Source organism: Myotis daubentonii, chromosome 7 (assembly GCF_963259705.1).
Source record: "Myotis daubentonii chromosome 7, mMyoDau2.1, whole genome shotgun sequence".
Lineage (NCBI taxonomy): Eukaryota > Metazoa > Chordata > Mammalia > Chiroptera > Vespertilionidae > Myotis > Myotis daubentonii.
This window is the reverse complement of record NC_081846.1, coordinates 58,112,095-58,127,731: the sequence shown is the minus strand read 5'-3', so window position 1 is coordinate 58,127,731 and position 15,637 is coordinate 58,112,095. Positions and strand designations below refer to the sequence as shown.

At 41.8% G+C, this 15,637-nt stretch overlaps 1 protein-coding gene across 7 annotated transcripts in view; it reads right to left on the bottom strand.

Moving 5' to 3' along the window:
* Positions 1 to 15,637, bottom strand: part of ACVR1C (activin A receptor type 1C) — a 90,808-nt gene that overhangs the window by 19,686 nt on the left and 55,485 nt on the right. For 6 of the 7 annotated variants that reach the window (XM_059704388.1, XM_059704395.1, XM_059704393.1 and 3 more), the window contains 2 exons: positions 9,654 to 9,893; positions 3,989 to 4,219 (listed from right to left, as the gene is read on the bottom strand). In XM_059704388.1, coding sequence (XP_059560371.1) covers positions 3,989 to 4,219; positions 9,654 to 9,893 — 471 coding nt within the window. The remainder of the gene's footprint in view (positions 1 to 3,988; positions 4,220 to 9,653; positions 9,894 to 15,637) is intronic. The other variant, XM_059704394.1, reaches the window with a different exon arrangement.

Genomic DNA, 15,637 nt, shown 5'->3' with positions numbered 1-15,637 from the left:
AAATACAAAAATGCATGATGATGAAAGTGATGTTAGAGACTATTTGGAATCAGGCACAAAGCTACTGACAAGGAAGCCACTGACAGGTAGACCAGTAACTGAAGAAGAGAAAATCAAGAATGATCTTTCTTGTGCAAATGATCTTTCTTGTTTTATAATCCAATAAACATCATAATTAAATTAGCCCATCAAGATGATCCATATAACTATAAGTCATTACTACTTTCACCACATTCTAATTAATCTAACCAGGAGGTAGTTTAACTCAACATTAGGAAGGAAAAGAATTTCTTAACAGCTTAACAAGAAATGTTTCATTTTCAATAGGCTGGATATATTTTCAAAGAATATGTAGTTAAGAATTTGGAAAGAATCTTTTATTTCTTTTTAATTTATCTTTATTGTTGACTAGAGGCCCAGTGCACGAATTCATGCACCAGTGGGGTCCCTTGGCCTAGCCTGAGGGATCAGGCTTAAACTGGCTCTCCGACATCCCCTGAGGTGTCCCAGATTGAGAGAGGGCACAGGCCAGGCCGAGGGACCCCACTGGTGCATGATTGGGGCCGGGGAGGGATGTGGGAGGTTGGCCAGCCAGGGAAGGACTGCGGGAGGGCTCCACGGCTGGACCCCAGTAGCAAGCTAACCTACAGATTGGAGCATCTGCCCCCTCGTGATCAGTACACATCATAGCGACTGGTTGACTGGTCAACTGTCTGCCCCCTGGTGGTCAGTGCACGTCACAGCGAACAGTTGAGTGGCCTTAGCATATCATTAGCATATTACACTTTGATTGGTTGAATGGCCAACTGGACAACCAGACACTTAGCATATTAATCTTTTATTATATAGGATAGTATTACAGATGTCCCTTTTTTCCCCCCCCATTGACCACCTCCACCTGGCACCCACCCCTCCCAGGCCTTCACCACATTATTGTCTGTGCCCAGGGGCTAAGCATATCCTATCTAATAATAGAGAAACATGGTAATTAATCGTCTTTGCTACCCTTCCCATTGGCTAATCAGCGAGATATGCAAATTAACTGCCAACCAAGATGGCGGCCAGCAGCCAGGCAGCTGAAGCGAACAGGAGGCTTGCTTGCTCCAGTGATGTAGGAAGCCAAGGTTCCCCGCCTGCCACTGCTGGGCTCTGAGCTTGCACTCTAAGAAACAATGTTGCAATTATAGAAGCTAAACAAACCCCAGATACCTGCCTTCAGCAGTCAGAGCTGGAGCTGCAACAGTGTTTCAATTATAGAAGCTAAACAAAGCCCAGATACCTGCTTTCAGCAGCCGAGGTCTCAGAGCTGGAGCCGAGCCTCAGAGCTAAAGCCAGCTCTCAGCTCCAGTGACAGCCATAGAAGGTAAATAAATCCCAGAATAAAAACAAAAGAAAAAAAGGAGAGGTTGGGAGCTTCAGTCACCCACCAGCCTGAAAACGGCCCTCAGCCCCTCACCCAGACTGGCCAGGCACCCCAGTGGGGACCCCCACCCTGAAGGGGGTGTGATCAGATGCAAAGAGCCATCAGCCCCACACCCAGGCTGGCCAGGCACCCAAGCAGGACCCCCATCCTGATCTGGGACACCCTTCAGGGCAAACCAGCCGGCCCCCACCCGTGTACCAGGCCTCTATCCTATATAGTAAAAGGGTAATATGCAAACTGACCCTAACAGCAGAAAGATTGGGAGTGACTGGTCACTATGACACACACTGACCACCAGGGGGCAGACGCTCAATGCAGGAGCTACCCTCTGGTGATCAGTGCACTCTCACATGGGGAGTTCTGCTCAGCCACAAGCCAGGCTGATGGCTGCCAGTACAGTGGTGGTGGTGGGAGCCTCTCCTGCCTCCTCAGCAGTGCTAAGGATGTCCAACTGCAGTTTAGGCCTGCTCCCCGCTGGCAAGTGGACTTCCCCTGAGGGCTGCCAGGCTGCCAGAGAAATGTCTGATTGCCATCTTAGGCCCAATCCCCTGGGGGGGCCTAAGCCAGCAGGTGGTCATCCCCTGAGGGGTTCCAGACTGTGAGAGGGCACAGGCTGGTCTGACGGACCCCCCCCCGAGTGCACAAATTTTTGTGCACCGGGCCTCTAGTCTGTAATAATAAAAGTGTAATATGCTAATTAGACTGGACAGCTAAACAACATTATGGAAATCCTTCCAGATGACCTCCTGGATGAAGCCGCAGCTGCGAGGGCCAAGGCAAGCCACCATGGCTGCGAGGGCCAAGCCCCTTGCATGAATTTCATGCATTGGGCCTCTAGTAAGCATATAAGTTTCCTGAAAGAATCTTTCTTTAAAGCTCATCTTGACTTTACACAGTTTTTCTCTAGCAAATCAGATAAGATAAATCATCAGCAAATGTAATCATGGCCAAAATGTATAATAACCTAAGTTTCTCTTTTGCCGTGTAATTAATAATGGATACTTTCATGATCCAGATTATCTATATATATAAAAGCCTAAGCGACCAACTAAACGACCGAACAACCAGTCACTATGACTCACATGGACCACCAGGGGGCAGACGTTCAACACAGGAGCTGCCCCCTGGAGGTCAGCGTGCTCAGCTGCCAAGCTCAGAGACACTGGGCTCACGGCTGGCAAGCACAGCTGCAGCAGCGCAAGCCTCTCCCGCCTCCAAGACAGCGCTACCGAGCCACTGTGGTGGCAGGTGCAGTGGGGCTGGGATGAGCGGGAGCAGTGTGGTGCCCGGTCCAGGCTCAGGCTCCTCCACAGCTACCTGCCACGTCGCACACTACTATATCCCTCAGGGGATTTTGGACTGCCGGTTTCAGCCCAATCCCCGCAGGCCAGCCAACATCCCCTGAGGGGTCCCGGATTGCAAGATTGCACAGGCCAGGCTGAGGAACCCCACCAGTGCAAGAATCCATGCACCAGGCCTCTAGTATTATATAAAAATAATCATAGATTTTTAATTTTTATAGGTATTGGTAGGTACCTGATATCCACAGATAATTTGTTTTTTTTTAGCTAGAGGTTACAATCTCTACCTCCCAAAGTTCTTTATGTATTACTGAATCAAATAAAAACCAATGGACTGGAGATACGCTCACCTTTGTTCCCTGTTCCCCTTTGAGGAAACTAATGTACAGTTAAATGAATAAAAGCTATACAAAAAAAAAAAGAAAAGAGGGGGGAAAAAAGAAAAGAAAAGAGAGCATAGGTAATCTACAAACTTTATATCCAGTCCCTGATTGCTCAGGGATATATACAATATTTTTTAAGTATTATTTAAATACCAGAAAGCTGATGCTCTGTCTTGTTCCACAAAACTCAAAAAATGATACTATTTGGTGCTGTTAATGTTAAAGGTCAAGATACAAATCATACTCAAAGTACATCAATAGAAAATCTCACTGAAATTGTCTTGCTTGCCGCCATTCCCATAATGGTCACAGAAAGCTTGCATACTGGAGTTTAAGCTTGTTGCACAGATGAAAACTATAGTCCTGGCAAAGGTGAACATTCAACTAGCATTCATTGATACATTTGTATCAATTATCAAAACACTGAAATATTTCTGTCCTGATTAGCTAAGAGCTACTATTGAAAACCCCCAGTGACATTCCTTTCCCCTGGGCACTCAAAGCAGCCCCCACCCGACCCCGACCCCCACCAAGATGCCTCCAGATCTCTTCATGACCCACCAACCACAGGGATAAAAAGCCAGCATGGCAGGATTCTGTTCCAGTTGAAATTTCTGATCTGATTGGAAAGTTCACCAGTCATCAAATATTTAAAATGTCAACCTGGCTACAGTGTCATCATCATTTCATACGACAGGTTTGCCCTTTGCCCTGCTTCATTGTATGGTTACGCACATGTATCTATGGAGAAAAGAAAGGATTTTTTCTTTTCTCAATAAAGAAATTAGACTTTTATGTAGACTTTAATAAAAAGATGATTTATTCTCATCTGATAATAGACATAACACTTTCTTTGCTGAAACCAATTAGACTGAAAATACCTTTGTTGTCAGCAGCAATGAAACCAAGGACATTCTCGTGTCTCAGCATCACCGTCTGGTAAATTTCTGCCTCGCGAAACCAGGATCTTTCATCTCTGGAGGAGAATATTTTCACAGCCACGTCTTCCCCACACCATCTTCCATGCCAGACCTCACCAAATCGGCCTTTTCCTACAATCTCCTGGAGGATAATCGTCCTGGCAATTGTTCTCTGAACCAGCAGAGGTAACCCTAACCAAAGAAAAGATGGGACGGATGAAGAGCAGTAAGTGCCAGAAAAGAACTGTCAGAATGACTGGTATTTTCACATAAAAAGGCCAACATTTAAGCACTTTAATAATTTTATTGATGTTGAAGAAATAAGCACCTTTATACCAAAACTTTAATGTCAAAGCATGCTAAAAACATATTCCAAGTTCTTAATATGAATTTCTCTTCTCATATTCACAAATACAAATTTCTTAGACATAGCCTGCTGCTACAGATGTCTGATCTTTCTAGAATTGCTGCTGAATTCCCTGATTTGTACATTAAAGCCAGTCAGATTATTAAGTACACAAAAGTATAAGAAATGCTGTTAGCCTTTAAAATAAAATATATTGGTTCCTAGTACAACTGGGAATGCAGAAGAATTCTTTGAGAATTTTTTTAAAACAAATTAAAATTGGAAAGTGAAGAATCAAATTCAACAATCAAGTAAGACAATCATGTTATCTAAAAGCAAGATGCAATGATAGAAAATATCAAATGGATATTTTCTGCAGAATAAAAGACATCAAAGAAAATATATTCTAAGTGCATGTAAAATATTTAGATTCTTTGAATCAATCAATAACTCTACCTCTATAATTCTATCCCAAAGATTCAATGTAATTGCAAAATTTCTGTCAAAATGTTTAATATATTATTATTTATAGGAAAAATAAGGAAAGGTGTCTGATAATAGAAAATTATTAAATACTAGAGGCCCGTGCAGGGGTGGGGGGGAAAGGAGGGATCCCCTCAGCCCGGCCTGCACTCTCTCGCAATCTGGGACTGCTGGCTCCTAACAGCTCGCCTGCCTGCCTGCCTGCCTGATTGCCCCTAACCACTCTGCCTGCCTTTTTTATCTCCCCTTATCACTCTGCCTGTCTGCCTGCCTGATTGCCCCTAATTGCCTCTGCCTCACGTCCAGAAGGTCGTTCGGCTATTTGGTCTAATTAGCATAGTATGCTTTTATTATTATAGATAGTGCAGAGATTAATAGCACAAATAAGAAAAACCTGGCTTCACATTTCAGCTGTGCCACATGGTAGCCATGGGCAAGTTATTGAACTTCTCTAAGCTTTGGCTTCCTTGTCTGAAAAACATGAGGTAATGGTATCCCTCATCTCATAGGGATGCTATGAGAATTAGCAAGCATGTTAAGCTCTTAGCACAGTATCTAGCATATTACACACTCAGTAATAGTTAGTCCTTAATATTATGTCTTAGGTCAAATTGCTCAGAGCCAATAATAATGATGCTGCTTACGAAGAGGTATGTCCTAATGATTTGGTTAAATGCTTTTGCTGTGTCAAATAAAATAGCACAGTAAATTCTATCCATTTAAGTAAGTGTACCTAGCTATTAAAACTATGCACAGGGAAAAGACTGAAAAAGGAAATATACTAAATGCTACTTCTATTTAGTGGCATCAAAGGGAACTGTGATAGGCTTCTTTCTAATATTGTACATTTTTCTTAATTTCTACAGTGGGTATATGACTCTTAAAATTAGAGGAAAACAGATAAAGAGTTTACAGTAGAATTTAATCTAGAGAGTCATGTGCAGTTGTTGTCACTGTGCTCGATAGTGGGGAAACCCTCAGAGCAACAACTGCGCAAGCTCCAGAGGACTCACCTCTGCTCCTGAGATGAGCCAAGGTGTATTCACATGTTCTCAGCCTCATGAGAACCACCCGCTATGGCTACATAAGCACAATCTGTAAGTTTGCTATTATGGGTCTCAACAATTAGTCAAAAAGCCCCACAGCCATAAAGTTCTTCTTAGATCATCTGGTTCCCCTTATTCATTTTAGGAAAGAGAAAATGGGGGGCCGCAGTAATCACGAAGTGGCCCAGGAATAAGCTGTTAGTGGGGACGCAGATTTACAACTAAAACACTGGTCTTCAGTCCAGATTCTTGCTTTCTCACCATTTAGTGGATAAGATGCATTTGTACCCTGCTGGGAAGACTGCTAGCAGCAAACTATATGGGCTATTTTTGTAGGCTACAGTTTTACCACTTGACCACACACAATAAAAGTTGTTCTAACAATTATTAAGTCAAATCTCAACCTCAATCTCTCTCCTCCCTTCCCCGACACGCACACACATACTCACAAAAACATCACCACCAACAATCGTTACCAACAACAATGCAACGATATTTGGTTAGAGAACTAGATAAGCCAATGCTTTCAAACTGAAAATTGATGAAGCACCCAATCAGTGCCACACACCAGGGACAAAGTAAGACATGACCTAAGGTACTCAGTGCAGCAATTAAGTTGAGACTGTAAAACTCAATGAAAGTTCCCTCGGTATCATTCAAAGCAGCCCCCCAAGATAATCTAATTCTTGGGTTGTCCACTTAGAGATTTTGTTTGAAGATACATGGATGTTGCTTCCCCTCCTGGTTCATTTTATTCCTTTTCATGGGGGTTGCAGGAGCGGATGCCTGTCTGATGGAACATGGCACCTTCATGTCACCGTCAGTCAGAAGTGCTCTATCACGAGAGCAAAGCAGCAGCCTATCCAGTCTCTGAGAAGCCACTGAGACACTGTCCACTCTCAGAGACAGCCCAGGAGCACGGCAGTCCATGCTCCTCTCTCGCGGGCATTACATCTCTTTGAAATTGGTCCCTGACCGGGTCAAGGATAAGCTTCACAATTTTTGTTTCTCAGCACTTGACAAAGCTGCCTCTCGTTTAAGGTCACCGGCCAATTAAGAGAAGCAGAACCACCGATCCCCTCTGCAGGGGGCGGGGGGGAGGGGAGCTTTTGGGGCAGAAGCCTTGCTGCAGACAAACCAGCTCTGCTTATGAAAGGCAGTGCTGCCCTCACTTACTTTAGCCAGTGGTCACTGCCAAGGACGTATATGCAGCTGGCCTAGGGGAACAGTGCCTAAAGCTCTTGAGAACTGTGCATTACAAAAGTCATCCCTGCACGGGTACGTTTACAGCTTTCTTTTTAGGATAACCTAAAGAGGAGAGAGTCCAGCAGTCAATAAATCCAGACTCGGGTTTAAAGACGCACAGAAGGAGCAAAAAAACTGAATGTTAATTTTTCACTGTATGTCCTGGCTCATGACTACTTTGTTAAATTAAATATACAGTCTCCAGTTATAAAATCTCTAGAACGTTTATTTGAAAGAAAAATCCTTGGTCATATTAGACATATTCAGAGTTGCTCCAAAATACACATTTCAACCTAACATGGCTAAACTGAAATGTCTGGGTGGTAATTAAGTAGACGGTTATTTAATCACTTGAACCTCATGAAGAAATTATTTAAGGTTCCAAGGAACTTGGCACAAATCAGAGCTCTCTGTGCACATATTCTGTGCCTACATTGTTGCCAGCGCTCAAAATATTAGGGCACAATGGGCCCCAAAATGTAATACTCAAGGAAGAAAAAAGTAGTGAACTGAACAAGTTTTACTTTTAAAGAAAGAATACCATCTTTCTAGCCAATAACTGGATTTGGATTTCAGTTTTACAAACTTTGTCGTTTGGAGACACGTTGCCAGCGCTCCTCCCCTGGACATACGCCACCTAATCTGTGCAGGGAGGGCGTAAACGTTGAGAGGTTGGTCAGTGAGAGGGCAGGCAATCTTGCCCCAGAAGCAGCCAACTACCTGGGTTCCCTGGGTGACACGATCAGGCCTCTCTTTTCTGGACTCTGTGGTAAGTCCATAGCTATATCATATTACATATGATGCTCATATAGATGCCAGTGCCTCTCTCTTGTTTACCCCTGTTAACTGTGCCTATCTGTGTGCTCATTGAAATATATTTGGGGTCATCATCCTTAATAATCCTCCCAAAGCAAGGGGAGATGCAGGGGCGTCTGACATGGCTCACCTAGCCTCACCCTAGTCCACATTTCAGCAACACCGCATACTGACAGGATTTCTGGACCTGTACATGAGAGCAGGGAGCCTGCTGCCCCTCCGGGAGTTTGTGATCACAGGGGAAACTCCGCTCTATCACCAGAAACCCACGAAGCCCTCAGACGCTTTGTGCTACGAGAAAGGCTCATTTAGGCCTGAACACAGGCCCTGTACTTGAGTTGTGTCAGCAGGTCCTGGAGTTCCATTAAAGACGAAGAGAATTATCATACAACCTCAGCAGCAAAAGCCAGCACACCAGTGCTCTGCTCTTCCCTTTCATCTTTCATTTCTGTGCTTTAAGAACATAGTCTTGATTTTAATTTCAGGTCAGCTCCCTGGGAACTTCCCCCACACATCCCAGGGGTACCGACAGATTCGGAAGACCTTCATAACCACAAGTGAAGGTGCTCTAAGTACATTACTTTGCATAACTGAGTTCTCTTGCTCAGAACTCAGCTCCTTAGATACAGTAACTCCTTTGTGCACATGAACCATTACCAGGAGAGCAACAATTTTTCTTCCTCATCATAATGGAGAGGGGAGAGCAGAGAGACTCTTTCATGCTTCAGGAATTCTGAAGGACTGCCAGAATGAGAATCTGAATACCTAAAGGCTGAAAAGCCAACGGAAAAGACTTAATTCTTTAGGCCATGATGGTTTTTTCTCTTCTTCTAATCCTAAAATAAACTTCTATGTCAAAATTTAGCATGTACCAGATCAAGCATTTGAAATGACAGAATTCATATTGGGGTTCTTTTTTGTTAAAAATTGTTTTTACTGGTTTCTTTACTTTTTAACCCTCACCCAAGGATATGTTTTTATTTATTTTAGAGAGAGAAGATGAAGAGAGAGAAACATTTATTGGTTGCCTCCCATACACACCCCAGCTGAGGATCAAACCTACAACTTTCTGGTGTACTAGTATAGGACAATGCTCCAACCAACTGAGCCACCTGACTAGGGCTGTATGTATGTATGTGTGTGTGTGTGTATATATATATATATATATATATATATACATATATATATATATATATATATATATATATATATGCCTAAGTGACCAAACGACTGGTCAGTATGATGCGCACTGACCACCAGGGGGCAGATGCTCAACACAGGAGCTGCCCCCTGGTGGTCAGTGTGCTCCCACAGCAGGAGCACCATTCAGCTGGCAGATGGGCGCCAGACGCCAGGCTCATGGCTGGTGAGCGCAGCTGCAGAGGCCGCAAGCCTCTCCCACGACAGCTCTACCAAACAGTGGCGGCAGGTCAGCAGGGCCGGAATGAGCAGGAGCAGTGTGGCGCCCGGGCTTGGGCTCCTCCCCGGGTTGCCGGTTTCAGCCACATCCCCCAGGTGGCCTGCAGGGATCGGGCCACAACCAGCAGTCCGACATCCCCCGAGGGGTCCCATATTGCAAGAGAGCACAGGCCAGGCTGAGGGACCTCACCAGTGCACACATCCATGTACCGGGCCTCCAGCATTTAAAATAAGAGTTTCCTTACTTAAGAAATGGACCACGGGCACATACCAGATCCGGATCCAGAGGCGGTCACATCGTAAATCAGATCTTTCAGAGTTTTCCCAGCATTTACCAGGTTGCATTCAGAGAGGGGCTCCTCCACATTCTGCCTCTTTTTCTTCCTGTTGCTACACTGTCGACCTTGGCATGCCCAGATGCTCAGCACTGCCGCCACGGACAGCAGGCACACTGGCACAGTAATAACAACAGTCAGCTCCATAGGTCCGAGTTTGGGGGCATTTGGTGAGGCTGCAATTTAAAAAGAACATGACCATCAATCAACCCATTTAAAATATTTTGGAAATTGGAAATGTGATCACCAACATTTCACATCAATAATGTGCAGTGTACACTGATGACGGTTGACAAAGGCTCGCTGTGTTGTATACAAGGATGGGAAAGGAGGCTGGGGTCAGGCTGCAGCTAGGAATAGCTATGCCAGGTGCCAATGGAGACAGAATTAGGACCACGGAAAGCACTCACATGGGGGATTCATTCTTTCTTTCTTTCTTTCTTTCTTTCTTTCTTTCTTCCTTTGCTTATTTATTTATTTAGGTTAATCCTCACCCAAGACTATTTTTCCATTGATTTTTAGAGAGAGTGGAAGAGAGGGGAAGAGACAGAGAGAAACATCAATGTGAGAGAAACATATCAATTGGTTGGCTCACACACATGCCCCAACTAGGGCCAGGGATCGAGCCTGCAACCGAGGTATGTGCCCTTGATCAGAAATAACCTGGGACCCTTCAGTCTACAGGCCAACGCTCTATCCACTGAGCCAAACCAGCCAGGGCAGGGATCCTTTTTAAAACCTCTAAGCATTTGACATTTTTCTCCTATTTTCTCCCCATTTTCCAGCAGCCCATTCTTAGAGCACATTCATTCATATTCATTCATGCCACAAGTAATTACTGAGCTCCTGCAATAATTTGTTGCCACCATTCCAGGTGTGGAGATACAGTGGTGAGAGAGACCAAATCCTTGCTCTTGTGATACTTATGTTCCACGCACCCAGCAAGTGGAGATAAGTGCTATGAAGATAAAGGAAGCAGAAGAAAGAGACAGTGTGATGGCCAGCGCTACTTTAGATAGAGTGATCCTAGAAGGCCGCTCTGAGAGCTACCACAGAAGGTGTCTCAGGGAAGTGTGTTCCGTCAGAGGGACAGCAAGAGTAAGGTGCTCTGAGATGGAGACCTACTGGTTTGTTCAGGACAACCTAGGCCTCGAGTGAGGTAGACCAGGAGACAGATAGAAAGAAATGGGGCCAGGGAAGAAACGAGAGGAAGGCCATGTGGGGTCTCACAGGCTCAAAGGACTGGGAATTGTATTCTCAGTAGAAGCTCCTGCAGGATTTTGAGCAAGTGAAATATGATCCAACTTAATATTCTGTGTGGCTGCTATGTGAAGTCACTAGGAGCACAAGAAGAGACAAATGAGAAACCTAATGAAATAATCCTGGCAGGAAATGATGGTCTTGGCTGACAACCGTCTCTAAAATAGTCCTTCCTTCTCATTCCCCATTCACTCTTTTCCTGTTTTATTTTAATTCCTGGATCTTACTGCCACCTGGCACATCATCTATTCATTTATCTATTATTTGATTTCCTCCAAAGAGCATACACTTCATGAAGGGAAGAACTTTGCCTACTTTGTTCCCAACCATGTCCCATTTTACAGTGGTAGATGGTCAACAACTAGATCTTGAATAGCAGAGTCACGAGAAGTTTTACTAGTTTTGTACTTTTATTAAGCAAAGGATAAGATTTTTCATTTCAGAAAAATAAATATGATAGTTGAAACCAAATAACATCAGGCTATAATTAAATTTGGCACTTTAATTTTAAAATACATGTAGCCAAATTTTTTTAAAGTTCGTCCTATATCTAAGAAATCTTTTTAGTTTAGAAAAAACAGTGATACGTGAAAAATCTATGATGTCAGATATTGCCTGTGTTTTTCAAAGAAGTTATTTTGACACTTGAAATAAGCACATAGTTTGTTTTTTTCACACACTACTGACAGCCTCAACATCAATTTAATTTTATCCTCTAGTCCTAGCATCAGGGGATGTTGATTTTTGTTTTCAATAAACCTTAGGGTATATTTAATAGAATAGGGATACATAATTCTGGAGTCTTAACCTAATTATAGGTTCTCGAACATCAAGGAGAAGAAAAAAATGCAGGCTTTGGAGAGAGAGAAGCAGGTTATATGTGGCTATTGTGCCTTGAGCAAATTGCACCCTCCCCTAGCACCCGGCCAGTTGCTCTGCACAGGCCAGTGAGAGGGTTAGTTAGACATGAGGCATCGGAATCAATAGCATAACACCTGCACCTTAGAGTCTAGACAAATTACCGTGATAATGGACCTTGTGAATTAAGTCACTCCTCAGACTTCCTCCTTTGCAACTGACAACCACAGACTTGTATTAAATGTAATTACATTTTACTTACCATTACAACCAGAATATATTAATATAATTTGAAAACAATTATTATGTAAATCTAAAGGACAAATAATCAAAATCCTCAAAATTGTGTACATAGAAGTTTCATTATAATCCTAAAAATAGTAGTCTAGCTACAACCAATGAGTAAAAGATTTAAAGCTGTTAAGTGAACTTTGGAAACAAACATAACTCATGCTCTTCTACTGTGCCTCCTGCGTTTTGGCAGATCACCAGGTTGCCTTCTCCTACATGTCTCAGGATTCCTGTGAAATCATTAGAAGTTGTACAGGGACATATGGGGAGAGCTTGGCCTTGAGTGTTCTTACGACAAAGGGTAAGAGTTTTCTAACTTGACTTTGCTTTAGAATCATTAACCATGGCACTTGCAACTTCTGAAGTTTGCTTATAAAAGCATTATTAAGCGTTTCATATGGATCTTTCAAATTTACATCTCAAGTTTTATCTATATGTTTATGTGCTCACAAAAGTATTCTAAGAAAGCCACAGAATACACTCGATCACTTGCAATTTACATAAACATCTATTTAAACTTTTTTTTTAAATAAAATCCCACTATTGGATACATTTATATGGGTAAATTTTATTTTGAGATATGTTATAAGGAACTATCAATATAAACATCACAGTTAAAAAGCTTATTGATTCCCTCATTTTAGTAAATCTCCCTTATGCATTGCTCAGATCATCACTATGGCAACCAATAAGGAAGCAAAAGGTCAGCAACCCTGAAAATAGAATAATACTCGAGAGAAGGCTACTGCTTTCAGGAATGTTTATTACACAAGGGTAATGTTTCTTTTTCATGTGAATAAATTTACTGATACAAGTTAGTAAGAAAAAAAGATTACTCAGCTAGAAAAATGCTAGCAACACCATCCAGAAAGACCTCCCAAAACACTGAGCAATTTTTAAAGCAAACATTTGTAAAACAGTCTTCTAAGTCAAATGTTGATTGTCATCTTCATAGGAGATAAATGAAGAAAAACTGTAGTCTACACTCCATGAGTCATGGTAAAAGGAGACAATGGTGCAGTTAAGAAGACATTTTGATAAGTTACCTCTGATTAGCGTATTAATTTTATGAGCAGGTTTTACATTTTTTATCATAAGGGGACACTTATTATTTGATCATTCCCAATTTTTGAGATTGTCAATTGAGATGCATTCCCCATGGGGGGGGGTGGATATGTTAATCCCCAAAAATGAGGTCTGGGAGATGCTGCATTGCTAATTAAAGTTACTTCACTCCCTAGTAATTAAATAGAAGAGGATGGGGAGCAAAAGAGAGAAAAGCACTATTCTAGATGAGTCAGAGCCTAGCTCACAAATATCTCCCTTATATAAGTTCCACATGCATTAAACCAAGACAATGCAGAGAAAGGGAGTAGTAACAAATGAATAATTAATAATTTTATTCCTCAAAAAAATAGAGTGACACACTAAGCAGTGAGAAATCTACCAAACCTTCATGATGACCATCTTTTAACCTGCCATTTTAAAGCATCTTTATATGTGGGTACCATCATTTCAAACATTTGCTTGATGGTAATGAAAATACATTTCTAATTGGTTTCTTGTTGCTTTACTAAATTGGTTCAAAGACTGGGTCCAGACTGATTGGCTTGTATAATGCTGCACCGAGGACAACTCTCTCAGGGGGATCCCAGAGAAGGTGGGCACCATCCACACACTCGTGGCATTAAGACTCTACCAAGGAATACATGCTCCAGCTAGGGGACAACTCCAAAGCAATTTTGTAAGTAAAAATATGGAGGAAACTTATTGTAAGATCAAGGGAGGTGGGAGAAAAAAAATCATCATGAAGAGTTCCATTCATGACGAATCAATCCAATAAAAAAGAATATGTAACTAATGAGTCTAAGGAGCTAAGTCACAAAAACCTTATATTTTTTGTCTGTTTTCATGTCTAATTTCAATTTGGAGTGTAAAGATCTTTTTAATTAAAGTATAGTTGACATGCAATATTATATTAGTTTCAGGTGTACAGCATAGTAAATATGTTGTTGGTATTTTATTAGGGATTGCATTGAACTTATAGATTGCTTTGAATAGTATGGACATTTTAATGATGTTAATTCTAACGATTCATAAACGTAGTATATTCTTTCATTTGCTTGGATTTTCCTCTATTTCTTTTTTCCAGTGTCTTGTAGTTTTCTGAGTACAGTTCTTTGGAGCATAAACACCAGTTTTATTTATCTAACACCCCCATGCAATTCTATACTCGCTGATGGCAGGCAGCCCCTCCACACCCTGTGCCTGTCCTAGCCTCCTGTGTCCTCATAGTCGCCCTTATAAATGTCGTCAGGAATAATCCAGTTAGAAGTTATTTCAGTTAGATCCCTCCAACGTGCTCCACTATAGAGAACAGCAAATGGTCTCCCTTTTTCTCAGAGCAAAAATAATCATGTCAAACAGGTTGGTTTTGATCAACATGGACCTCAAGTACTGAACAGCATCTTAGAGATTAAAAAATATTTTATCTTAGAGATTATAAAATATTTCTATCATTGAGCCATGACAGTGATAAAAATAACATGAGAATTATTTCTGCCTTTGAACTGTATCAGATGAGCCACTGACAGACCATTTTGTTGGTCTGTGCTCAATTTCTAAATGGAAAAGCATACACGTCTTCATCTGGCCTGATACGATGAGAGTATGGCAGGCAGGGAACACCACACATAAAAAGATTTCCTGAACAATTCTTGTGCCGCTGATTTTCTGGGAGTATGTGAGGAACACGGAGAAGCTTCCAATCTTCTTTCATCCACTAGCATCTGAACATAAGTATAATAATACTTTTATATTTTAAGAAAATAGAAATGTTAGACTGAAGAATATAGTCTATATTCTTCAAAGACTATATTTTGGCACAAGGGATATGAAGAAAGTTTGACTCGGGCAGAAGTGAGATTAATACAGCATAGGAAAAAGAATTTAAATGGACCCCACCACTTTTCTTAATTTCAGGGCATGGACCCAGAGGTTCATTTCTTAATCTGCCATCAAAACGCATATACTCTGTGAAGACACTAGATAATAATTACTCGAAGAATATTTTAGTTTTTCCTCAAGCCAACCTTCTACATGGGAAAAAGAAAACTTCCTTTGGAGCCCCACCCATAGTCGTATCTCTGTCTCCCCAGCTCACAGCAGAGAGCCTTGTTCTGAGAAGGCACATTAAAATATTGATGACAAAGGAAAAGTTACAGTTTTCTGTCCTAAAGTTCATACTAATATAATTTCTCCCACAGGTAACACATTCACACAGAGCAGCTTGTTCACTTAGAAAAGATTGATGTAAGATAATCATATTGTGACCTAGTTCAATCACCCGTAAAGATAGTTGAGTAAATAGGTAATAGTGTCTATAGAACTGAGAAAGTAGGAGCTTACATAATGTAAAATTCTAAATTTAGTATTGGTTATAAATTTTACTTTCAATGTCCCATTACATCCCTATGAACAAAATTTCATAATTGAAATCAGTATACTTGTT